The sequence below is a fragment of the Montipora capricornis genome, chromosome 10 (assembly GCF_036669925.1).
Source record: "Montipora capricornis isolate CH-2021 chromosome 10, ASM3666992v2, whole genome shotgun sequence".
Taxonomy (NCBI): domain Eukaryota; kingdom Metazoa; phylum Cnidaria; class Anthozoa; order Scleractinia; family Acroporidae; genus Montipora; species Montipora capricornis.
The window spans coordinates 49,202,722-49,227,721 of NC_090892.1; the positions used below are offsets into that span (position 1 = coordinate 49,202,722).

Below are 25,000 nucleotides of genomic sequence, written 5' to 3' on the forward strand. Positions count from 1 at the left end.
AAAGGTCTCCTCCTTTGGTTAGATCTCACTTATTTAGTTTCATTTCATTCATTTACATCAGTATTTATTTCTCCTGTTTATGAAAGTTATCAGAGATATGCAGTAATCCCAAATAGGGGCAAGCTCTGATCCTCCAAAAGAATTGGGTGACAACTGGACTCGTTTCGCACCTACTGAGACACTTAAGAAACCTCGCCAGAAATTAGTTTGACAAAAATGCACCGTTGCTTTGTTTTTCCCGCAGGCAAAAGTCAAAATTGCGGCAACTTCAGTAAATGACCTCAAATCTGCAAAACAGTCAGTCTTTCTCGCCAAGAAAGGCGCTTTGTACTCCAAAACTGCATAATGAGTGAATAATTATCGGTCCCAGACCTTGCATGACGCCAGCGCGTGTTGCGTGCTCTCGGCCGGCGAATTATTACAATAACCGGTTAGAAGCTGCTAAACCCCCATGCCTTGTTCCACAAAATAAATAATTTTTCAGTAAGCCAAAATCAGTAGCTAAATATTTACAAGGCCAGAGTGTTCGTTAAAATTGCCAACTGCCGTCATTTCATGTGAATTTACTCGAGTCCTTGGTTGGCTCCTATCAAAACTGGGTTAATCCATATTGGGCTAAACGGCTGAATCAGCTGAATTCCGTTTAACCGAAAAGAAAATCTCTCGCTGCCGATAATCTTTTAATATGATCTTCTTGCGTGCCAAGTTACAGAAAAAAATACCGTTTAAGAACTCTAATCATGTTTTTTTTTTAAACTGAAAATCCAAAGCGCCTTCGGTAAAAACTCGTCACAAAAAGCGGAAATGAAAAGACAGTTCCGAAAAGAAAACAAGCAAAGATAACTTTGACTAACAACAAGACTGGAATTTCGTTTTGAGAAACTAGACACAGTCAAGCAATCAACTAACTTAAAAACTAAAACATTTGGCTTTTTTCCCACCAAAAAAGGTAGTGTTGTTCTCGGCCTTTTATCTGTAAGGATAAAGACAAAGTGGACTTTGACACAGTGCATCACTTATACGAACTCTGTCAATCGATAAGGGAATATCTTGAAACATTTCACGTGCACAAATTGTTTTCTTTTATTCTTTGCTGGAACGTAAACATATTTGCTTAAAGCCCATTTTCCAGTGGATGAATACGTTGGCCATTGTTCTGATTTGAACTCGACTTGTTATAGCAACTTTCCGAATTAAACACCACACGTCTAACAAATTTCGGAAACTGGAGTCACCCTGGCTTTATTTCTCCTTTTCTTATCGGGGATTTCCTTCTAATACAGCGAACTCAGCTTGCCGACTTTTAACACTTTTTTGCTCTGTCACTGTAGGTAGGTCGAATCTTAAATGACGTCACCCATCGGTTTCGTTTTGATGACTTCTGACAAGTAAATGTAGCTGCGGTTTTTTTTTCTGCCAAGCAGACAACAAACTGATGTCGCTATTAGCTTAGCAAATATCACGGAGTTATTCGGCTGTTGGTTGGGAATATTCAAGAACAGGTTACTCAAATGTAGGTTTCTGTGATAACCATGGTTCACTGACAAAATAAAACTGTTCCAAATCAAAAATTAAGTTGCGGGGAAAAACTTACGTAAACCCAAATAGTTATGATTGCAGCTGTAACTTTTCTACAACCTCAGCACCCACACTCTCTCATTTATAGTACTAAGCCAAGACCAAACCGGCAGAAAAATTGATTTAAGCATTAAAGTATCCCAACCAACCAAGAGCAAAGATTGTCCCGCAAAGAGCTTGAACTAAAAGTTCAAATGTAAACGTACGCCGTTTGAAAATGAACGCGAACTGAAATAAAACGTCAAACTGACGAGCCGATAGACGAGAAAGAAGATGATCGGCAGGGGTACTCTTCCATCGGTTCAAGTGCTACGAAATTTTGTCCTAGAAGGCTAAAATGAGAACTAGCAATATCAGTGTTCTCTTATTTCTCGCTTATTTGCGTATGATAAAATGAAATTCTAACAAAGAAAGAATTGAAATATTACGGTGTAATGAAAATAATTTATTAATATTGCACGAGCCGCCTCCTTCCTCTCTTTCTACCACGTGCGATCACGTGCCGTTATCACCCCTTCGCTCTGAAAATCGAAATAGAGAAAGTTCATTATTTCTCAAACGACAATCGAGTTGAATAAACGGCTGTCCTCTGACCGAACCTGAAGTAACTTTAGAAAGGTCAAAATAGGAATAGTTTATGTCATTCGAGGAAATTTTCAACAACAGAAATTTATACTATGAGAACGACACGTGGAGGTATGCATTTCGAGACGAAGGAATCACTAGGATCATAGTTCTAGGATACTTTTCGGTCCTAATTATTCTCACACAGACATGAAATGGCCTTAGCCCGAACAATCTTTAAGTGAAATGTCGTAATCCAACAAGAATAAACTTAAAATATTTTTTTGTAGGGCGTGCATGACTCGACCATGAAATCTGTCACATCTACAGATATCCCTAGCCTTCGTTTTTTTTCTACCGACACGTACAATCGTTTTGTATACTGAAACAATCCAATAGTCCTTAATCAAGCATTGAAGTACATGGCTTAAATATAAGTACATAATGGCCACATTTTCACGCTTCACGCCCTTTGTTAGGCTTTCAGCACGAACGCGCGACTTCTGCCAGTGTCCACACTCGAAGATTGGATATTCAGCATTAAAAAAGAAAAGCAATTATAGCTAGATACAATGGGTGGTGTTTCATCTTTAATAAAATGATCTTTTATGCTGGCACGTCTCATCTATTGCTTTGGGCCTAAACGCGTGACTTTTGCCATCCCCCTACTGACTCGTTCCCAATGAAGGGGGCGGATATTTTGTGGCAGACCATCGGGTTTTTCAGTCATGTAAGACGGTTTTACATTGAATCGACAACGACAAAAATGGCACTATTCTCCCAATAGGGCGTGCTTCTCTAAAATTCTAAACGGTACTTTTTTATTCATAGGTTCATGTTTTCGCCTGGGCCAGAACCCCCATCTTGATTTCACCAAAATGGCAAAGAAGTACGGTGACGTCTTTAGTCTGATGCTCGGAAATCGTTTGGTTGTGGTGGTGAATGGTGTAAATGCTATCCAAGAGACCATCATCAAGCAGTCCACTGCTTTTGCTGGGCGCCCACGGCTTCACACCTTCCAGATTGCCAATCCTCTTGGAAGCAGCCTTTCTCTTTCTGATTATTCTCCTCAATATAGACTAACTCGCAAGATCGGGGTCAGTGCTATCGTTAACTTCGTCAAGAACAAAGACGCATTAGAAGAAAAACTGTTGAATGAATCGCAACGCTTGGTTCACTGCTTCAGGCAACATAAGGGAAAACCCGTTGATGCTCTGATAACTCTGAAATGTGCCACAGCTAACCTCATCCTTAATGCACTCTTTGGAGTAGAGCGTTCATACGACGATGAAGGACTTGTACATATGCTCAAAATCGCAGATAATTTTCGAAAGTCGGTGCATGGTAGTAACATGGTTGATTTCCTGCCACTGCTAAAGTACCTTCCGAATAAAGCGCTTTCAGATCTTTGCACGACGATGGAGACTATTTTGGGTGCCGTCGCGAAGATGTTTGAGAAGAATAGAGAAACCTACGTTGGAGGAAAAGTCCGCAACATTGCTGACAGTGTAATTAACGCGATTGAGAGAGAAACGGAGAAAGAAAAGGAAGATCGCTCACCAGGGAAGGACACCTTATGCATAGCCCCAGTGCTCAGTGACGAACAAATTGTCCCAGTCTTAGGAGATCTGTTTGGTGCCGGATTTGAAACCTCCTCAATAACATTGTATTGGGCCATAGCATACCTCATAAAATATCCCGGGATCCAGCGACAGTTGCATGAAGAATTAGACCGAGTGATTGGTCGGGAAAGATTGCCAACCCTGCAAGACATAGAGTCACTTCCCCTTCTGCAAGCTTCAGTCCTTGAATTATTCAGGATAACCAGTGTCACCCCTCTGTCTCTACCTCGATCCACCACCTCTGAAACGAACATAGGTGATTTCACAATTCCAAAAGACACTGTGGTCTTCATCAATCTGTGGTCAGTGCATCGTGATCCCGACACCTGGAAAGACCCGGATGTATTTGACCCATCTCGTTTTCTGGATGGTCAAGGTCAGCTGATTGATCCAAAGTTCTTCGTTGCCTTCCTTCCATTCTCCGGAGGTCGCCGCAAGTGTCCTGGAGAGCCCCTGGTGATGAAAACAGTTTGTGTCTTCCTCGCGGTGCTTCTTCACAGCTTCCAATTTACGCAGGATGGGTTACCAACTGAATATCAAGGAATTAACCTTGAAGGGCAGTATGGCCTCACGCTGATGCCAGAGACATTTTACGCTAAAATTGAAGAACGCTTTTAATATGTCAAGGAACTTCACTTCTCAAGGGTAAAAAATCAGAGTATTTTCATATGTATAGAACGTTTTACAAGTATCATATTTCTGCTGGAGTGGCTTCTTCAGCATACTTTGTAAAAGTGTTGCATGACCTTCTATGCCTTGCAGGTTTGAAGATACGCATGTACCATTAATTAATCAGTGAGAAGTGGAATGCGTAAACTAATATAACTAAGGATTCCGCGTTTGGTTTCATAAGTTTCCGAAAAACTGTTTATCTACTAAGATTATTTGCTGTTGTTAAATCTTTTTATACTTATTTAGGCGTCTCCAAGTTTCTACGCTGGTTAGCAAAGGATAAAGGAACCCCAAGATTCACTCGAAACTTAAACTTTCCCTGCATGTCCTTTCTGACCAATTGACTTCACTTCTCGGTCTCCTCGGACAAAGTACGACAGTTAAAGATTAATTTTAAGTTTAAGCTTTATTCACTACGTAAACTATAGTATTTTCAGCGCGTAAAACCGGAAATACTTTATGAGGGGACCCCATGAACAAGAAAGTTCAAAGCTTATGCTACGATGACCACTCCATGCATCACTGTGTTCCTGTAAAGACAGGTCCATATACCTCTGAACAGTTCAAAGCTGAGAGTTCATTGCGTGTTTTTATGGTAGAAAGGTCTAGAGCCCACAATAGCATTCGCGGTGGTATTTCATTTCCTCAATTTACCGCCTCTCATAGAAAAAAAATCCATAACATAACGACAGAATTGAATGGTCTCGATTTCTGCTTCCGACCCTACAGTGCGGGCCGGTATGAGCGTTACTAGGATAGGGTCGCTTGAACTGATACATCAGGGGAATTCATGCGCCTGTTTCAGATCTTCAGTACCGGTTAGCATTTCGGAAAAAGGAACACATTTTGATATATTTTAATATCTAGCGAATAAAGTTATCCAAGCTTTGAATAGATGACCCATGACCGTTCTATCTTGCCGGATATTGTCTTCAATTGAGACTGAAAGTAAATGGAAAATCGAGCAGTTCTAGTTTATGGCAAGAACAATTTCTTGGCTGAGTAGCTACACAATATAACGATTGCAATCTGGGCATTTGAGTTTCTTTGACTGTCTTTCGGGTCCATTTTTGGAAGCTTTGGAAATTTTGAAATATGTTATGGCAGACATCCTATGAAAATTGAGAGTGGACGAGTGGGATTTATTCAAGCACTCTCACTAAGTTTAAGGATCTTTCAAGAGTCTGATCAAGTGCTGCACTGTCGCGCTTAAGTACTTTTTTATTAGGAATTGGCATTCAGTTACACTCAGGTGAGGCGATTCACTTGCGCAGCGCACTTGGAATAAATTCCCAGAGCCTTCGTGGAACCAAAGAAAGTTGCGTACATGAATTGATAACCTTTACAGATCTTCGCACCATGCCACCAATTTAATGTCATTCCTATTTGAGGCAGCAATAAAAGCAATTAGGTACTGAGTTGAAAGCAAAAGATTGCGGCTTATCGAGCTCCCAAAACAATTTGTGCTTATCAAGTAAGTTGATAAAGGCAAATCTGATTCACCATGAGATAAATTTGTGAGCTGAAGTTTCGAGCGTCGGCCTTTCGTTAGAGCGAATTCGTTGTGACGAGGGGATCTAAAGGGCTCTCTTGTTCTATTCCAGCAGTCAAAGGCCACAGATAACTCTGGCTCATGCACCATTGAGTCTCCATTAGCTATGACTATAAGTGCGGTGGCTTCAAATCCCATCTGGGACTCGGATTTTCTGTGTCTTTTATAGTAACTGTTGCTGTAACTATCACAGCTTGATTTGTGGGTCGAACGAAATCCGTGTTTTGGAAGGAGAGCAAAAGGCGGTCAGCGTAGGAGGTTATAATTAAACTGTGCTTGATCGCAAGGCAGTGAAACTCTATGACCTCGGTCAAACTTCTTTTGGCATTCAGGACGAAACTAACAGCGGTATCTTGTTATATCCACTCTAATAAAAGGGGTAAAAACCAAGAAAAACGCCCAAATCAAAACATAGCATTTCGTTCCTCAAGGCAAATAAATAAAACTTAAACAAACCAATTATGAGGTTTTTCAAAGCTTTTTGTAAAAGCAAAGGCAGTCAAGGGTGTCGTCAAACTAAATGATGAAAAATGAAAAATGCCTTTCCTCATCTCAATAAAAGTGCAACAAACTCTTAAGTAGAAAAGTTTGCATGACTTCAGTCACGGAGCAGTAGTGAAAAAGGGAGTGCTCGAGCCAAGATACTGGGGCTACTATATATGACTAATAAGATCATTCCTGGGTGTATCTTAAATTGGAAGTAGTCAAAGCCATTCCCATATTGGTCTAGATAAAAGCAGTGAAGAAACTAGTTTTAAGAAAAATACGACACTCCTGAGTTTTACAGACATGTTTCGGCAGTTGCAGTTATTTCAAATTACCCTACATAGGTTATTTTTCTAGCATCGCCTAAAAGCGCATTCGTCGACTTTCACATTTCTATTGTAATAATGCAAACATCGTGTTAGCGTTTTCCTCTTTCGAAGTAGGTAGCCTCTTTAGTGTGAAAGACCCTGTCCCCAATGGACTCCGATCATGTGTTGTTTATAAAATTTTCGTGTGCAGGCTGTGCAGCTTGCTATGTCGGTGAAACCACCCGACATTTCAACACACGTGTAAGGGAACATTTGGAAACGGACAGGGCCTCACACATTTTCAAGCATCTGGAGAGCTCCTTAGCGTGTCGCTCTGCATGCTCCCGTGACAATTTTGCCATCATTGATCAGGCATCTTCGCGGTTTGCTCTCAAAATCAAAGAGGCGTTGCACATATTTTGGGACAAACCAACACTTAACGCACAGGTCAAACACGCTTATTTGAAACTTTCTGTTTAATTTTGAATTACTATTGTCGTAGTCTTAATTACTGTCATCATTATTATTGTAATTTCTCTAGTATTTATATTTCACTGTAATTTATTGTTCATTTCACACTAAAGATGGCAGAGGCAACTGCCGCGGAAACATGTCTGTAAAACTCAGGAGTGTCGTGTTCAGTCAAGGAGCAGTAGTGAAAAAGGGAGTGCTCGAGCCAAGATACTGGGGCTACTATATATGACTAATGAGACCATTCCTGGGTGCATCTTAAATTGGAAGTAGTCAAAGCCATTCCCATATTAAACAGAAGTAGAAAAAGTAACTGGAGCAATATTTTCGCACAACCCCGCCATGATCACGATTTTTTTTGAGTGACTGTAATAAATTAGAGATTACATGCATCGGTTAGAGCACGTGTGTCAATGAGTCCGGAAAAACGGAAAAAACACGGAACAAGTAGTTATTTGTTACGTCCCTATTGCATGACTTCAGCCGATCAAAATTATTACAATAAAGGACAGCGTAGTTTGTTATGACGCCGTTTCTCCGGGCAGAAATAGGTTATGTAATATTTTGCTAAAGGCACGTTTTGCTGGCTGATATTTGAAGTGCACGGTTATATTTTTGAAAGTCTAACATATTTGTCTCTGGAAATACCTATTCAATCTGGTAACTTTCAGTTTCGGTCAACTTCGACTGATCACGATCGAACCAATGGTCTTGTCCTATAGTTACTTTTAAGGAACAAGAATAAATGCCCTCATTGCTCCAATATTTTTTCTCTTTCTAACAGGTAAAATTGGGAAACTTACTTGTAAGTCATCGTTTAAAGTCCTGTTTTTATTCTGCCAATTCAGTCAAGTGAATTTTGAGCGGCATGCGCCAACTTAAGAAATCAGCGGTCACACAGCTTTTCAATTACATTGATTATGAACTTAACCGGTCTTAACCTGGCAACGAAAACAAAGAAGAATTTTTGTCTTTCCAACAGCAGCAAAATGTGTTGAGAGTTAAATCAGAATTATTGCCGAAGGGACAAATCAAAACTGATCACAAGCGAACTCTCGTCATTTCCTGAAGTCAATTCTATTATTGGTCCTCGACTCACAAAACCGGCAGAGCCTGATTTTCACTTCGACTGATGAAAAAAACCCACATTGTTCCCTTAAGCCGGTTTTACAACCCTAGAATTTTATTTCTTTATTTGCCAAAAGATCCCCTCCTTTGTCTTGAATCCTTTATTCCTCTACACAAAAGAAAGTTCATGGACTTTGGCATTGTATTTTAATACCAAAAGAAATTAATTCAGTGAACAAGGAAACATTCGACATTGCACGTGAACAAACGGACATGTTTTGATAGTTTCGTTAAACAAAAGCTGAAAAGGATGTTTACTTTAAGTCTTATGGGCTTTTTCAACAAAGAACAACTCTGTGATTTTAATTTCATATCTAGCAGTCTAGTCATGTACTCAATTTGTCTCGTTTTAAATAAATCGAAAAATACTGATGACAGAAATTCAGTTCGCTTTGTCATATCGTCAGTCTTTACGTAAAAGTTCTAAAAATTCTGTCTCTTTAAACATAACGATTTTAGCTCACGAAAACAGTACCACAAAAGAGGATATTAGTCAGTTTAAGTTTGCGAATTGGGTTGATCAGCTATTTCTTCATCTTTTGCCAAGGACAGCGCAACAAAGCCATAAATCATGATTTGAGCGGTTAATCATTGGCTTTAAGCTACTGTAGTTTTGATCACGTGATCAGTTAAGATTGACCACCTCTGCAGCGCTCGAGTGCGGGAGATCAATTTCTCTGGAAATTTTGAAAAAAAAAACCATCTGCAGTGCACGCCTAATATGCTCAACTCTTTACTGACGCATAAACCTGTCGCCCATGACGGTTAAAACTCGAGCTTTTCCAATAGAGGGCTCTGAAATTGATTTTTGTATCAGACGCGCGTTGGGCCAGGGATTTTGAATAATCGACTACTTTTGTGAATAGGTAATCAGAGTGAGTTGAAAAATAACGTTAATGTTTTAAAATGCAAGATTGAATCTCTTTGAAAGATCTGTATCACCGCGAGCTTACGAAATCTTTACCAAAGCCTAATTGTGCTCCGCAATGGGCGCATGTAGATGTTGGGATGTATGCCCAATATAATCTGTGTTACACAGATCACATGAAAATAAGTAAACATCACACTGCTGATTAAAAATACTCAGCTTTTTTTCATCCGGCTAAGGTCATGCTCTTTTTTTTTTTTTTTTTGTTAGGAAAACTAGGTTGCGGAGAGAGGTAGATCTTGTGGCTCAGATCGCGCATCTGCCTACGAACTACGAACAGTTAGCTGATCTTTGAAAGATTTCCCTATTCTGAATGCACTGCTATCACGGTATAAAATCTTTTATACAGCTTAATATGCCCACTGGCCTTCGTTGACCCTCTTAACTCAAAAGTGCCGAGGGAAATTTGATTGCCCCTTAAGAGTGGTTTTCATGAAAGACCTCAAGGGCAATTTAAATACGCGGATTGCCTCTATTTAAATACAGCTAAGCTTTTTGTTTTGGTAAAATTTGTACATCTTACTCACGCGTTTGATAAAATCAAATATTCTAGTTTCACTACTAGGGACTTTAAAGGCCGGCACACACGAGGGAGCTTGCTCCTGAAACACGCTCCCGACACAGGCTCCCGGGTAAGTACCCCAATCAGTACACACGAAGGGCACGACGAGGGAGCTGAATGATGAAACAACCCGATTGGGGCATGAGAACTGTTGTGGATGAAAAAAATAAGCCAATTTGATTGGCCAACTGGAGACACGTCATGTCACGGCAAGCAAATTTCAGTACACACGAGGGAGCTAGCTCCTGAAACAGACCCGTGCAACAGATTTGCCCTTGGAGCTTGCTCCCTCATATCAAAACAGTTTGATATGAGGGAGCAAAACTAGGGAGCAAAAGTTTTGCTGCGCAACATATTTTTTCAGTAGAAATCGTTGGTGCAGACGAGGGAGCTTTGCTCCGGGAGCGTGTTGCAGGAGCGTGCTGCGGGAGCAAGCTCCCTCGTGTGTACCGGCCTTAAGATCTACGACGCGGTGGCGAAACAACAATATCATTGGTTAAAAGAGGAAAAATAATCGTGCCGCACGTGCGGCACGCATTTCAGCCCATAAACGTGCGGTTCTCTTCACAACAACGACGTGAAATCACCAAATCTGAGGTTTTGACGACAACGTGAGCGTTGTGAATCTTTCGTTCTCTATTTTTGCTCTGAAACCGCTCGTACCAATTTATTTTTAGGATACTTCGGCCAAATTGTAAGAGGCAAACGAGATGGCCAAATCGCGAGAAACTTACGATAGTGCAACTTTATATTTTGAGGTGACGTTTTCGTCGACGTCGGCGTCGTAGATCTTAAACTCGCTACTCTCCCACCGACGCAGCACTACAGTTTCTCAGAAACTAGAAATTGGTTTTATGCTCGAATAGACAGATTCCGACGACTTCTAGTCCGTTTCAGCCTGTGAGCGGGCGTTTAGTTTAGTTTTAGGTTAGTCATTCAACTAGAGATCAGTGAATTTTTTCTATTCACGTTACTTTCAGCACCATTCTTCCTTCACAGTACGTTTTTAGCTTCACTTGGTGTCAACTGGGTTAAAATCCTTTCCTCCGCCCTACCCCGATCAAAACAACGGGTTCTTGATTAACACCTGTGTTAATTACTGTGATTTAATTGCTTCATTCTCGCGATCAGAAGAATACCATTACTCAGAGTTGGTTTTAGAGAAACTAGGAGGTACGTGTAATTATTTCGAAATAAACAATGTTTTAGGTTCAAGTGATGGATACTGCGACCCCCATGCAGGCGTTAGTTTAGGGCTTAGAAGTTTATTTTCAACCAAATCCTCCGTTGCGAAAACTATTAGTCGCATAAACTTTTAGTTTCACGAATTTCCCAAGGTTACAAGATTGCAATAAAAAATGCCCTCACCAGATAAAAACTGTGACAGGAATAACCCGCAATTAATTCAAACACATGCAGTAAGCGGGCACTAACCACGCGATATCATTCACAGGTAATGACCCTATTTTCATGGCTCACGCCCTTCGTTAGGCTTTTAGCACGAACGCGTGACTTCTGCCCAGCAGAACAAACCATAGATTTTTCCGACCCCGGAGGGCCGATTCATTATTATTATTATTATTATTATTATTATTATTATTATTATTATTATTATTATTATTATTATTATTATTATTATTATTATTATTATTATTATTATTACAAAGAAGAAAATAATAAAACACGTATTGCGAGTACATGAAATTTGGATGAAGTGCTTCTGTGGTTCAAGAATGAGAAGCTGAGAATCTTCCCTGGTAGTGAAGCCAAGCAAACACTATATCTCGAGGTGAAGAGTTCGACTCCCTTCTAAGACTTGCTTTTATACAGGCTTCCGTCTTTGCAATTGCTCAACTTAACCAGAAACTGTGTTCCAAAATGGCGAGGATTAAGGAAGCCACAGTCGATCCAGCCCGGGTGAAATGAAGGATGACACTTGGTATGTCTTGGTATTCATTGCAAACCGCGGATTGGACTGAGTTATAAAGACTTAGACATAATAGCCGTTTGAAGGTGAACTCTTAGGTCAGGTCCACAACACAACATAAGCGCGTCTCGTCAAAAGTTGGAAGTATAGCTTTTGATGGGTGCACAGTGCACTTTTGATGACTTAGTAATTGAACTTGCATGGGCATACTGGATTTACAAGAACCAAGAATAGCTTACCAAAGAAAGAATAAAACTAAGATTTACGCCCTAAATAGATAGTCCCCTTATTTTCTAACTGATGTGTTGAGGAAGTTGACAAACCTCGACACACATCTGATCATTCTGTGACCGTTTTACTCAGTTTCCTTTTTGTGATGCGATTCTGGGAAGATACTTAAATTTATTAGCGATAATTTAGGGAGATCAATTAAGCAACGAATGTTCTAAGTTACGATTATAAATACCAAGCATTGCATATGGGAAAATAACTGGAGATAGAAGCTTTTGTCTTTAACGGAGTCATAATCTTGGAGAAAGTTCACATATTCCACCACTACAAAAATTAAGAGAGAAATATATATAACATCAGTACCCATATTCATCAACTAAATACACTGTTAAGCGTTATTTTAGCGCTTTTAGATTAAAAGCGTAGCCTTGTTAACTAGGAGATGGGAATTGTAAAAGGACCTTTGAGAATTAAGCTTAATTTCCCGCCAGTACTCAGAAACAAAGCTTCCAGAATTAGGCAATACTTCAGTTAGGCTCGATTGCCAAGGGAAAACTGAGGAAGAACGGAAGATCACACAATCCCATCCCATGGCAGTGTATTTGGCCAATTGCTTGGCTGGCTGAACTCAATGAAAATACGCAAGATGCCTGAAGGGAAGAAGTGTTTTGAACAGAAATATTGGCTTCGTGCTGTAAAAGAGAACATCATGATAGCCTCCATCAGTGTGTCTCGGGATCGATTCTCGCACTCGATGCATATTCCACGTATTCAGGTTTACCTCCCCTCAAAACCTAATGTTTCGAGATTCCAATTTGACTTGGAACGCAGGTGTCATTCCGATCGAGCAGAAAGATAGAAACTTTTTATGCAGCTGAAAGTCACAAAACTGTAACGGTTATTGTCTTACTCCAAATCGAAATATTATTCTTGTGTTGCATTGGACCCGTACTCCTTTAGTAAAAATACATTTTACTTGAAAAATACTGGTCGCAAAGCCGCCTTGATTTGAACGCTCTTGAAGTCACAAACGACAAAGTTGGAACCATTTGTATTTGAAAGAGATAGCACGACAGGTCGCTTAAATCTTGCATCTTGCATGGGCCGAACATTTGCATTTCACAGAAGTTCTAGAAAGCCATGAACAACCAAACAAAACAAGTAAACATGCTTACTCTTCCATCAAGCATGGTCTTTTGATGGTACGTTGATTTTCACCTGAACTTTTATCTGTGAACAGAATATTAGATCGGTCAGGTTGTACAAGTCGGCCGGTTAACTTCCAAATGCTGTGCAAAATAATGAGTCCGCGAACGATCTCGGACGTGGTTACCACTTAGTGCTTGCTTTGGCTATGTCACGCAAACTCGTGTAATTTCATAACACCCAAAATGCCCAGAAAGTAGAATGAAACATTGCAATAACCACTTAAAACTGTTGAACAACATAAACGAAATACAGCAAAAGGAAAGAGAAGCATTGATGGACACAAATGGACAAGATTGAAACGGATTGCATTTGTCTTGGAAAATGTCGGCCCGACGTTTTTCAAGTTTATGGCAAATCGCCTGGATAAAGATCCTTTTTGCTCAGAACCATCTTGTGATGTAACGATAATTTCATCAGTAAAGGAATTCCACATTACCGTTTTCCGTTTTTGAGTTTTAAACTCGTGCTTGACTAATGATTTCCCCTAAACACCCGAAAATACCGTACCTCCTCCCCCCTCCACCTTCCTTTAATAGACATAATCAGGAGCCCATGACTAGGAGCCTACAGCTCCAATACTAGGTCTATGTAACGGCATTTTCACAGATCATGCTATTTTTAGACGAGTCCTCAAATACATTTTGGCTTGCACAAGTGCCTATCCTCATTCCCATGTGGATTAATTTCTCATGCAAGACTTGTGATTGGCTGGTAAGGTCCGGTTTCGCGGGAAAATCAAACTATAAGTAACTTGGTCTGTAAAAACGCCGTTTCATAGATGCAATGAAGTTGTAAGCTTCTAGTCATGGGCTCCTGACATAATGCAGGAGTTTCAACACCCATGCAGGTGATAAATGTCATAGAAGAGCGGAGCAAATCCCTATTTGTGTCCAGCTGCCCATTCAATTTCTCGTCAAAAGTCCCAAAAACTGAAGCAATTAAAGAAATGTACTGAGCTGTGCTTGTTTCAAAAATCCGGTTTTATAACATTATTTCCGAAGGTAAAGACTTAAGAGCACCTTTCTTTCTTTAAGATATTAGGAGATAATTGCGGAACGCGAAACGTTTCGAGACTTAAGATAAAGGGACTGCTGGCCACAATACAGATATAGAGAACTCTGTGCCCTTCTCTCTTCGAATAGTTTATGGGATGAGGCGGGGAAAAGCAAAAGAATGAACAAAATTTGAATAAACAGTTTCGCTGGAATGGAGTCATTTTGAGTGTTCAGAGTCGGTCTCTTTTTCCTTATTAAAAGCATCTCATAAATAAGGCATTCAAACTTTCTGCGGCATTTCTTTTAGGTGATAAATTGCTCTTGAAGATTGTCGGGTCTTTGGTTGTGTTTGTCCTTCAGGTGCTTACCGATGACAGATTATTAATGCTCCGCCGACTCCGTGCGCAGGCAACTAAGCGACCTTGAAAAGAAAATCGATCGTGTATTACAATTAACCACTTTTCACAAGTAGGAAAATCTCTGAAGATTTCAAAGTTAAGGAAACAAAGCCCTCACTTGTAAGCCAACAATGCGTTGTGTATGAATTTCAATGTAATTCGTGTGATTCCAATCATATAGGCTACAACAGCCGTCATCTCCACCTGCGCATTTAGGAGCATAAACATTATTTCATCGGTAAACACCTGGGGCCAGTTGCTCGAAGACTGCTTAGCGCTAACCGTTGGTTAAGAGGTGTCAAAACCTATAGGTTTCCATGGTATTTAACGCTGGTTAGCGCTAAACATGCTTCGAGCAACCCGGGCCTGAAGGACAAACACAACCAAATATCCAACAATCTTCACGAGCAATTAAAGAAATGCCGCGGAAAGTTTGAGTGCCTTATTTATGAGATGCTTTTAATAAGGAAAAAGAGACCGACTCTGAACTCTCAAAATGACTCCATTCTAGCGAAACTGTTTATTCAAATTTTGTTCATTCTTTTGTTTTTCCCCGCCTCATTTATTCTAATATATTTTCCCTCTCTCTATCCTGTATATAACGCTACCTAACTTACAATAATTTACATTTGATGATGGTGACATGACGTCGCCGAAACGTCATGTTTTTATGTCGCTACTTTTCATTCTGAAATGTTTATATGATGTCCCGCAAAAATTTATGAACCGGCAATGGTTGAGAGACGGGGAGAAGGGTTTACGGTCCTCTTCGGAGAAGACGAGAACAGCTAACCATCTGTAAATTTGATTACTAAGACTGCACTTTCTCTTCACTTCTCCGGTTGCTGCACCTTCCGGAGTACTCTGTTTGCATGCCTTCAAAGGATTTGGATGCACGAGAAAGAGATTCCACAAAACAGCAAAATGCTAATTGATTTTGTTGACATTACCTGTCCTCAACATCAGCCTGTAAGTGCTGTGTGGTTTCAAAGTGTCAATTCTCTCTGAATCAAAAGGGGCAAACATTTAGTTTCTGATGATAGAGACCTTGTTTATTTATTCATTTATATCACAACTAAACTCAAGTATGAAACAAAAGATATACTACTTTCAACCTGCAGAAAATCCTCTGAAAAAAAAAATCATAATAAAACTTAATTAAGCCCTGGCCAAACGCGAGCGAGAGTTACAGTACGCTGGCTATGCAACTTCCCGCCAAAACACGCGGGTTTCAGCGGTGCGACATGAAAAGTTGAACGTATGGACGGACCGATGGGTCACCATATTTCTCCACAATGGTGCTACGCACTCGCTCGCTCAGCTATAACTTATTCCGTTAAAATAGTGACAACTTATCACAAATCACTTGAGACAGTGATCACTTATCACTTAAGACAGCTGGCTTTCTGAAAAAGTCAGCTGTCTTAGCTACACATCATCGCTGCCATTTCTCTCCCGATACAGTATGAAACTGATTCAGTAGGCTCCCTGGTTCTTCCCTAAGCTGAATAACCCTTTTTATTATATATTCACTTGAATATAATTACGTTTCTGTCTTAGAGTGCAATAAAAGTTTCGTAGTGCGATACGGAACTTGCTATGAACTTGTTCGTGGATTTCGTGATGTTTTGAAAGTTCTCAAAATGCATTCGATTAAAGCTCGAGAAATATTAAAAACTTTCAAAACATTACTCGAGCCCATAAATCAGTAGCCCGAGCTACGAGCGAGACCGCGTATAGTCATGATATAATAGTTAAGTCTGCACGATACAGTCCGGCTGACTATACCGGTGGTTTAGTCCGTCTGCGACGCAGGCTAGCTACAAGCAGGCTCGACGAGCTCCTCTTCGCTGGGCGAGCGAGAAAGACGGGGACTAAGTGGGAGGGATTTCCCCCCCACCCCCCTCTCTCTCTCTCTAAAACGAATTAACATTTCATGTAACAAATTAAAAATCCCTTGCTAATGACATTGCCAAAGGGAACCGATTTAGCAATAAAACCTTTGTCTCTTTCTGTAAAACAAATTTGAAGCTGAGAATTCCTTGAAAATAAGAAACGTTTTGCTGAAGCATAACGTTTCTGTTCTGTACCGTTTCAGTTAGTCTTCAAAAGTGGCGTTATGGTTTTGAAGTCGACGAAACATCGATTTTCGCTATACTGCTACGAAACAGGCGTGATAAATAATTCAAAACAATCTATCCCGAAGTTTAAGGTAAATAGATAGGAACCTACCATGTTTAAGTGGAGTGCATTCACCAAGACCAGTCACCAGGTTTAAAACAACTACAACACTTACAACTTTTAGAATCATGGCTGTTCGAAATTGCTTTTACTTTGGATACAGTTTCAACTAGATTTTCTTATTTCAGATTTTATCTCGATTTCGTTTCCTTTCTCTGCATAAATATTTATTGCATGACAAAAAGATTCTGAAAATCGTGACGTGCATGCAAATAACGAAACGAAAAAGCAATTAAAATTCAGTTGTTTTAGAAATCTTGTTTTTATCAACTTTAATCAGTTGGTTTTTAACCGATTGCTTTATTGCTGGAGCCTCACTCAAGAGTTGAAAAAAAGGGAAAACTTTAAAACGAAAGGCAAACCAATTATTAATCCAAGGATAATGTGAATATCAACAAGAAATGAATGAGAAAAGGAATTTGATTCTAGGAAAAAACCCACAGGTTAATTAACTTTTCAGTACAATTGATTTAATCGCATAAAGGTTTATCTCGCTTTTCATCGGAAATTACCCCGTCAAACCAATTCACAAACCTGAGTAAATGGCATTTTTTGTTCCGATCTTTTCCTTGTTAATTTCATTCTTTGATTTAAAGTCGGAACGAAACTGTGCATCTTTTCGGAAAATCTTATTTATCCTGTCAGGTAGCTTCCCAACAGGGGCCACGGACAACGTTTGAAAGTGGGGGGAGGGGGGCTATGTTTTGGCATGGATAAGGGGAAGTTTGAGGGGCGAGAGAGAGGTAGGAGAAAACAAACCCATGCGGAAAAAGTTGGGGGGGGGGGGGAACTGATTTCATCACCATAAGGTCAACATTTCCTAATTACCTGGCAGAATTCTGTTATTAGATGATTTTTTTGCAAGCAGTTTCCGCGTTCAGCATGCCGAGTCTGTCACTAACTATTGTGGGATAATTAGTTGCACAGCAGGCTGCATAGTTTTGTTTTTGCGGCAATCTCCCAGTCAACTGAACGACAATAGAGAGATTTAGCATCACGACAAAAGTGAACACGTGACCATGATTTTCCCGCCATTTTCTGCGCATGCCGGCTGCCGCTTGCCGTTTCTACGTGAGTGTAGGCATTTTCGCGTTTGCCGTATACTCGAGATTTTCTTCTACATAAGAAGTTGTTTGCGGAAAAAAAGTACCCTAAAACCATTTTACGGTATGCCAAAGGAGGAAAAATCAGGTTTCATGGTTGTAGATAGTTCACAACTGACTCCTTGCCGCAATTTTCTTCATGAACTCATGTTGACTCTCTGTTGACCAACAAAACAGCTTCATCGAAACTCTCAAAATTTGACGGGTAATGATTTCATTTTATATAGCGTCTTTTTGTACAAGTAATGTTTAAAAAGACTCCGCGTTTTGTTTTTGCTTTTTTGTAACTAAATACTCGAGTTGCCGTGGGTCACACGAAGCTAAAGTCTATGCTCCGTGACAATGAGGTTAGCTTTTCTTAATCTGTTAAGCCATTTTCAAACGTCGCGCGACTGCCGTGTCGAACTTAAATGAATTAGACCCGGCAGTGGCACGACCATAGCATGGGAGTGGTTTCAAACGTCGAACTTAATTCAGTTGCGCCAAATTCAAAATCAAAGCCGGAACCGATAAAACAAACCTTCCATCCACCAGCTTCACATACAGGACAGCAGCTTAAAGGAAGGTCGGAGGAAGTTTGCGAAGGCGATTTTTAACTCCAGAAGGCAACGACAGCTGATGCAACAGTCCATGTTACATAATTATGTTACAAGGAGAAGATCTTTTCGCAAAGTGAGTTAATTTATTGTTCTTCTGGATTCCTTCCAAGAAACTAAGCGCTCAGGTTGCTGTGGCACAATCGTGCCGGCGTCTGCAGAGAAACGTTGGCTGGTGGAACACCGTTTTGAATAGGTACAGGGAGAGCAGATTCAAAAGAACTTTTCGCGTCTTTTGGTTGTTCCTCCTCTGATTCAATCGAATGTATATCCGCTGATCATCTACAGATGATGTCGAGTATTTACCACAGAAACTGGCAACTTCTGAAACATTGATTTCTTCGACTTCTTTTTAGTTCTTGAATACAGCTGGAGTCGCCGTTGAATCAGTCCTAAACTTCTGCGTGACGCCGTTTTGTTTTTGAGTATACAACTGGAACGCATGCGTACAAATTGCAAATTAATTAAAACTACATTAATTAACGTTTGAAACCATGCCGAACCAGTGCCGTGCAGCTGACAGACCCTGTCAAAGTTAATTGTCGTGTCGAACTAAATTCAAGTTGCCGTGCCACTGCCGTGCCAACGTCGAATTTAATTCCAAAATTAGTTCGACACGGCGGTAGCTCGATGTTTGAAACTGGCCTTTTAGACGATTTATTGATATAAAAACAACAATAACAACAACAACGGAAAAAATGAAAACAGAGCATTTCTTCAGTCTCAAATGCTGACTGCATCTTTATCGTATCAGTTCTCTTTTTAAACAATGAATTAAGTGACATGGGCACACTCTGTAAGCGCAAAAAAAATGTTTAGTAGGGCGCAGCCAAACGGAATTTATAAATGACTAGGATAGTACGCGCACTCTCGTTGGTAAATAGTTGTGTTTAGATAAGGAATGTAAACACGGCTGTGACATCAGACGGATTTTGATTGGTTATGTGTTGTCAGACGCTCGTTTTGATTGGCTGGTAGGAAATATGAGCGTGTATCAAGAAAATCTGTTTCAATCAAAAAGTGAAAAAACAGCATTGTTCTAGCTTCATTTGTCGAAAATAATTTATAAAAGCAATAGAGGACCTTTTTCAGTGTTTACATTGCCTAATCTAAACACTTGGGGAGTTAGGAGAACAGGCCCTTTTTCGAAATAGCAATATTCATCTTGATAGTGAGTCAGTGAGGACAAAAACAATAGAAAAACGTTGGAATGAATGTGAAAAATATTAACATATCATCCAATTTCCTTTGTCTTTGTCCTTTGTCATTTTGTGTGTCCTCTAAACCCCGATTTGAAGCTGAATTTTAACATTGTTTTCAATTATAGCTGGCTTTTGGGCGTTTGCAATTGAAAGATGAAGACCAATGGTATTTAGGTTACAAATATTAGAGACGCTTTTCTCAACGTTTGCTAGAAATTTAACGTCTTTCGTTTTAAGTGATACCGCGCATGCTTGACTTCCTTCCACGCTGACCATTCGAAAAGAAGGCGAAGGGACCGAAGGAACCGTAAACCAAGACGAGTTCTTCCAATCCTCATATCTTGCGTATAAACGCATACATACTTCATAGGCCATCGCTTCTTCATACTCTAAAAAAGCCAGGTGGAGACTACTTCAGTGTAACCTCAAACTTGAGATAAACCACGTCATCTTTGCAGTAACTCCTGTCAGGAGCCCATCTGGAGCGTGCAACTTCCATACAGCGTCTGTGAAACGGCGTTTTCACTAGTAGGTTTATTTTTAGACTAGCCCTTCCCGCGAATTAGGTCAAATAACAAAGGCAGTTCCGGTTCGGTGACCCTATGACGTCAGCTTAATTTCTTGTAATTGGTCATCGGGCTCCTGTGGGAGTCTCATTCGCGTGAAATTCAATCTAAAAATAAATCGGTCTGTGAAAACGCCGTTACACGAACACAGTAGAGTTGTAGGCTCCGGATCATGGGTTCCTGCTGCTGTCACGAATGTCCTCTTGAAGCACAAATCGCCTTGCTCCTTTTCCACGATTTCTGTCAGCGTGAGGTCGTGTAATACGTAGGGGCTCAAAGTATGCGCAGATGTCTTTTCCGTCTTTGCGTTGGTCCCGTTGATCCAGTAGAGTAAAGCTGTATCTTGGGTATATCGTAGTATGGAGTCGTACTCTCCCACTTGAACCTGAAACGCAGAGAAGCTTGATGAAGCATGCGCAGTTTCAAAGAAGCAATTTGCCAGTAACTCGAGGCAACTTGTGACTCACAGAGAGCACCAGTGCCCATTTCAACCTCCTCGACAACTTTTCCCGGTCTTTTACAGTTAACTGCAGACATTTCTTTCTTTCAGTCTTCGAAAACAACCTTTCTTGTCTCTAGGAAGCATAGAGCATAGCCGCCATATTGGAAATGTTGCGAATTAAGAGCTGGTGTTATGCGCAGTAAAAATACGCAGTGCAAAACTGCGGCATCACCTTAGGGAATCAGATTAAGCATGCGCAGTTACAAAGAAGCAATTTTCCTGGGGGTCAAGTCAGTGTGGACATTTCAATGTTAGTGATGTTTTGAAAATTGGTGGGTCATATCAATGTCACTTCAGGGAAAAAAACAGACCATCCTCGAGGGCACCGACTTCATGTTATGATTCCAAAGAATACCTCTTACTAACGGACTTACTTACTATTTATGGCCCAAGCGCGAAGCGCGCGGGCTATAAATCAACGGGAAAAAACGAGGATCCGTAACTTACAGTACGGACCGAGAAAACGAGGTTAGTAAGATATTTATTATATCTCTGAGGTTAACCGGCGCGCGGGCAGGGAAACTAGTCAAAGTGAAGCGGAAGGTTCAACTGCCACAAAGAATGCCGTGCCAAAATCCCAAAAACTAAATCTTCGTGGCTTTTAAGTTTGAAATAGTTGCTTGCAAGATTCAAACAGTTTTCAGTTCAAGTTTATGCAACAGAAATGACATGAAAAACTCGCTAGATGATGTTTTGTCGAAATTTTAAATTTAGCGGGCTGTACAACGGGCCGTACTGTAGAATACGGCCCGCTAATTTAGCCAATTACTGCGCGCGTACTAGCTGAGAGATATAATAATAATTATTTAATTCTCAACCTCGGATAATGCAATTCTCGTGCTCTGATTGGTTCACTCAATCTCGATTATCAGCTCATATACCTTAGTTTGACCTTATATGGTAAATGATTGATCTAAGTGTTGCCAAGCCAAAAGTTTTTTCGCCGGAAACCCAAATTTCTCCCCGAAGAAAGCAAAAAAAACGTTTTTCTGGACAGCTGGGTTAAATTCCGACGTTTAGAAGTACGCGAAAAGGTAAGAAATGTTTTTGTGACGAGCCTGCGTCTGTCTGACCACAAGGTGTTACACGACATTGCATCGGTTCTCATCAAGTTTTTTCGATTTCGCTCGGATGATTTGCTCACTTTTTTCGCTCGCATTTCGTACTTTCTAAACTTTTGGAGTTTAAAGGAATTTAATAAAACAATTATTCCATTCGCGCTTGTTGGATATGAGACTGGTTATAGCCAACTCGGCGCTACGCGCCTCGTTGGCTATTTACCATCTCATATCCAACGCGCGCTCATGGAATAATTGTTAAATAGTAACCAAGCTGTGGAATTTAATAAAGCTCTTTGTTTTCCACTTTTAACCCCTCGTTTGAACCAAGCAATGCTAGAGGTATTACTTACTCACTTACTTCCTTAATACTGTATCATACCTACAAAAGACCGATTGACTATTATTGCATTGACTATTATTATTGCATTGGTTATAAAATGAACAGGCACGGATGCACGAATAAATGAGACCGCACTGAATGTTGGGGAGGGGTCCATTTTAAAACTTGCTATTGCGAAGGAAAAGGAAAAGGGGTATTTCTTTTCATTGAAAGGAGATTTTTTTGTTCCGAGAGTTCAATTTCGATAGACCACACTTCTCCAGGACCTAATCAACATTTTACAGGGGCACCCAACGAATCTGTTCCTCACATTATCTGTTCCCCAGAGGAATCTTGCTGGCTGGCAAAAATACAGGTGTTTCGATGAGCTGGCTGGGAAAATTTTTGAGGTTTTGCCTGGGAATTACTGACTTTTTCTAGCATTTCAATCCGAACTGGCTGTAGAAACTCTGAAAACTGAGGACGACTAAAAAAGAAAAAAAAAAAAAAAAAAAATGAACCTGTTCCCTAGTCACAAACATACGACGGCTGGTCAGAGTGATTGCGCTTGCGGAAAAAACCTGTTTTGTCCCGGTTTTGTCGCTTTTGTTCGGTCGTTTTGGATCGAGGGATTTGAAAGCGCGCGGAATTCCTGGCTGGGAAATAAATTTGATCAGCTGGCTGGGAAACCAACCAATCTTATCTAGCTGGCTGGGAAATTTCTTGTGTGTCTTGCTGGGAAAAAGGAACAGATAATGTTTTTCCAGCAACACTGAAAAACACCTGAAAATGCCTTAATAACATTTATTTTCATTAACTGGGGTATAATAATACATTTTACAACAAATTGGTCGTTGGGTGCCCCTGATTTTAAGGGTTTCACAAAGTATTGTAGTTCAATGGACGAGATTCCCTGAGTCTTCTTCGGCTCTGTGGTAGCACGGTGCATCCGAATAGGCAATCGAAAGGTTATAAACTCGACGGCTGTTTAGGCGAAGCACTCGGGGTCTGAATCACTTTTTTTCAGAACTGCCATTAATTAAACGGCATAGCCAATTTGATTTTGATGTCGAAAACGAAGGGTCCCGTTTTGTCTAAGTATTGGCTATCTATTTCTAACAATAAGTTAAAGTGGTACTATGACCAAAAAATCAAATCTTTTTTTTTTTTTTTGGATTTCAAAATTATGTCAACTTAACACTTAGTGACCAAGTTTTAAGCCTTAATTTTAAAAAAGGCACTTGTTTATTTTAACAGGAATTTTCCTATTTAAAGGTCCGGCATTACTAACTTTAAAATCTTGAGAGAGCTGGATCGAGGAGAAAATGACGTCAAAGACTCACAGTTTAAGAATGCAGTGCGTTTGTACGCGACTGAATTAATCTGCAGCACGGGAGTTTTCGGACTTTCTGATTTTTAAATTCGTGTTTTGCACACATAATAAACTGTGTTTTACACGGTGATCATTTTAAGCTATTGAGTAAATGACGTCACTTTCCCTAGATCCAATCCTCTAAGGTCATCTCGGTCAGTTTTGAACGTGAGTAATGGCTAATGGCAGACCGTGAAATCAAAGTAAACAGCCTTTGAATAAAAATCAAAGCTCAAAATTTTGCCAGGCAGGTGTTAAACAAAGGAGCGAAGATGGCACAGTCGGTTAGTGCGCGGCCTTGGTGCAAGAGGTCCTGAGTTCGATTCCCGGATCTCATCCTTTAAATACCCGTAAAACGGAGCACTGATGGAGTGGGGGGAGTAAAATGAGCGCACTGTCGACCTCAGGTTTGTCAGGTGAATTACTGTTACGAGTTGTCGACGTTAAATATGGTTGCTTTACTTTACTTTACTTTACTTTACACACTTTCAAAATCTGAAGAAAAAAAGGATTCTTTGATCATAGTAGCTGACTATCTTCCTTGAGGAGCAGAATTTAAGGAACGCTTTTTCACATTAATTGTCCAGTTTCAAGTGCTCCAGGACCGCTGGTATAAAAACACCGAGGACGCATTTTTACAGGCTTAGCCTCCATTTGAAGTGAATATATTAACAAATACCGCAAGGAAGAGGGGCATGAAATTTGAAACTAAACAACAGACAGATTAGTAAACAAGTCATCTTCGCGCTGGAATTTGTAAATATACTCAATTCAGATGGAGGCTTACCCTGTAAAAATGCGTCCTCGGTGTTTTTATTCAGCAGTAATGGAGAACTTGAAACTGGACTATTGTCTGTACTTCTATACAAGACTGAGGTTTAAGTTGAGGAGAAGAGCAAATGGCATTAAATGACGCTTATCAAAATTGGCACGCTCCTAATTAAGTGTACTTCTGGACACACCTGTGATAAATACGAAAATTGTCACGTCGGGTCTAATTTGCAGGTCGCAGGTTGCGGGTTGCAGGTCATTGTTTCACCAATCAGTACAGAAAGTATCCTAAACATTCTTAAAAGCTAACCTTAGGCCTAAAAACTTTTGTTTAGGCCTAATTAGGCCTAAGGTTAGCTTTTATGAATGTTTACGATACTTTCTGTATTGGTGAAAAAATGACCTGCAACCCTCGACCTGCGACCTGCGACCTCCGACCTGCGACCTGCAGATTAGACCCGTCGAAATCGTCATAGCAACATTGCTAACCTTAAGGCCCACAGATAAGTACCTCCCTCGTCCTGTACTAACGCCGTTGAACCACACCCCTGCGTACACTTGGTAGCCATTGTGACACTGATCATTGGTTCAGGAACCCGCCCTGATTTAGCATCCATAAGCTTGCGTGTAAAGTCC

General features: G+C 40.3%; 1 protein-coding gene, 1 long non-coding RNA gene and 1 pseudogene across 2 annotated transcripts in view; 1 reads left to right on the top strand and 2 right to left on the bottom strand.

The window, feature by feature from the left end:
• Positions 1-4,415, top strand: part of LOC138021673 (cytochrome P450 1A3-like) — a 5,023-nt gene extending 608 nt beyond the window's left edge. The window contains exon 2 of the mRNA XM_068868610.1: positions 2,974-4,415. Within this exon, the coding sequence (XP_068724711.1) occupies positions 2,974-4,382 (1,409 nt within the window). The 3' untranslated portion in view covers positions 4,383-4,415. The remainder of the gene's footprint in view (positions 1-2,973) is intronic.
• Positions 4,416-9,292: 4,877 nt separating this feature from the next.
• Positions 9,293-16,991, bottom strand: LOC138021315 (uncharacterized). Its single transcript, XR_011126344.1, has 5 exons — positions 16,864-16,991; positions 15,582-15,635; positions 13,205-13,259; positions 10,676-12,353; positions 9,293-9,867 (listed from the first exon to the last, which is right to left on the bottom strand). It is a non-coding gene; the product is annotated as an uncharacterized lncRNA (long non-coding RNA).
• Positions 16,992-19,888: 2,897 nt separating this feature from the next.
• Positions 19,889-25,000, bottom strand: part of LOC138020964 (TNF receptor-associated factor 4-like) — a 6,239-nt pseudogene continuing 1,127 nt past the window's right edge.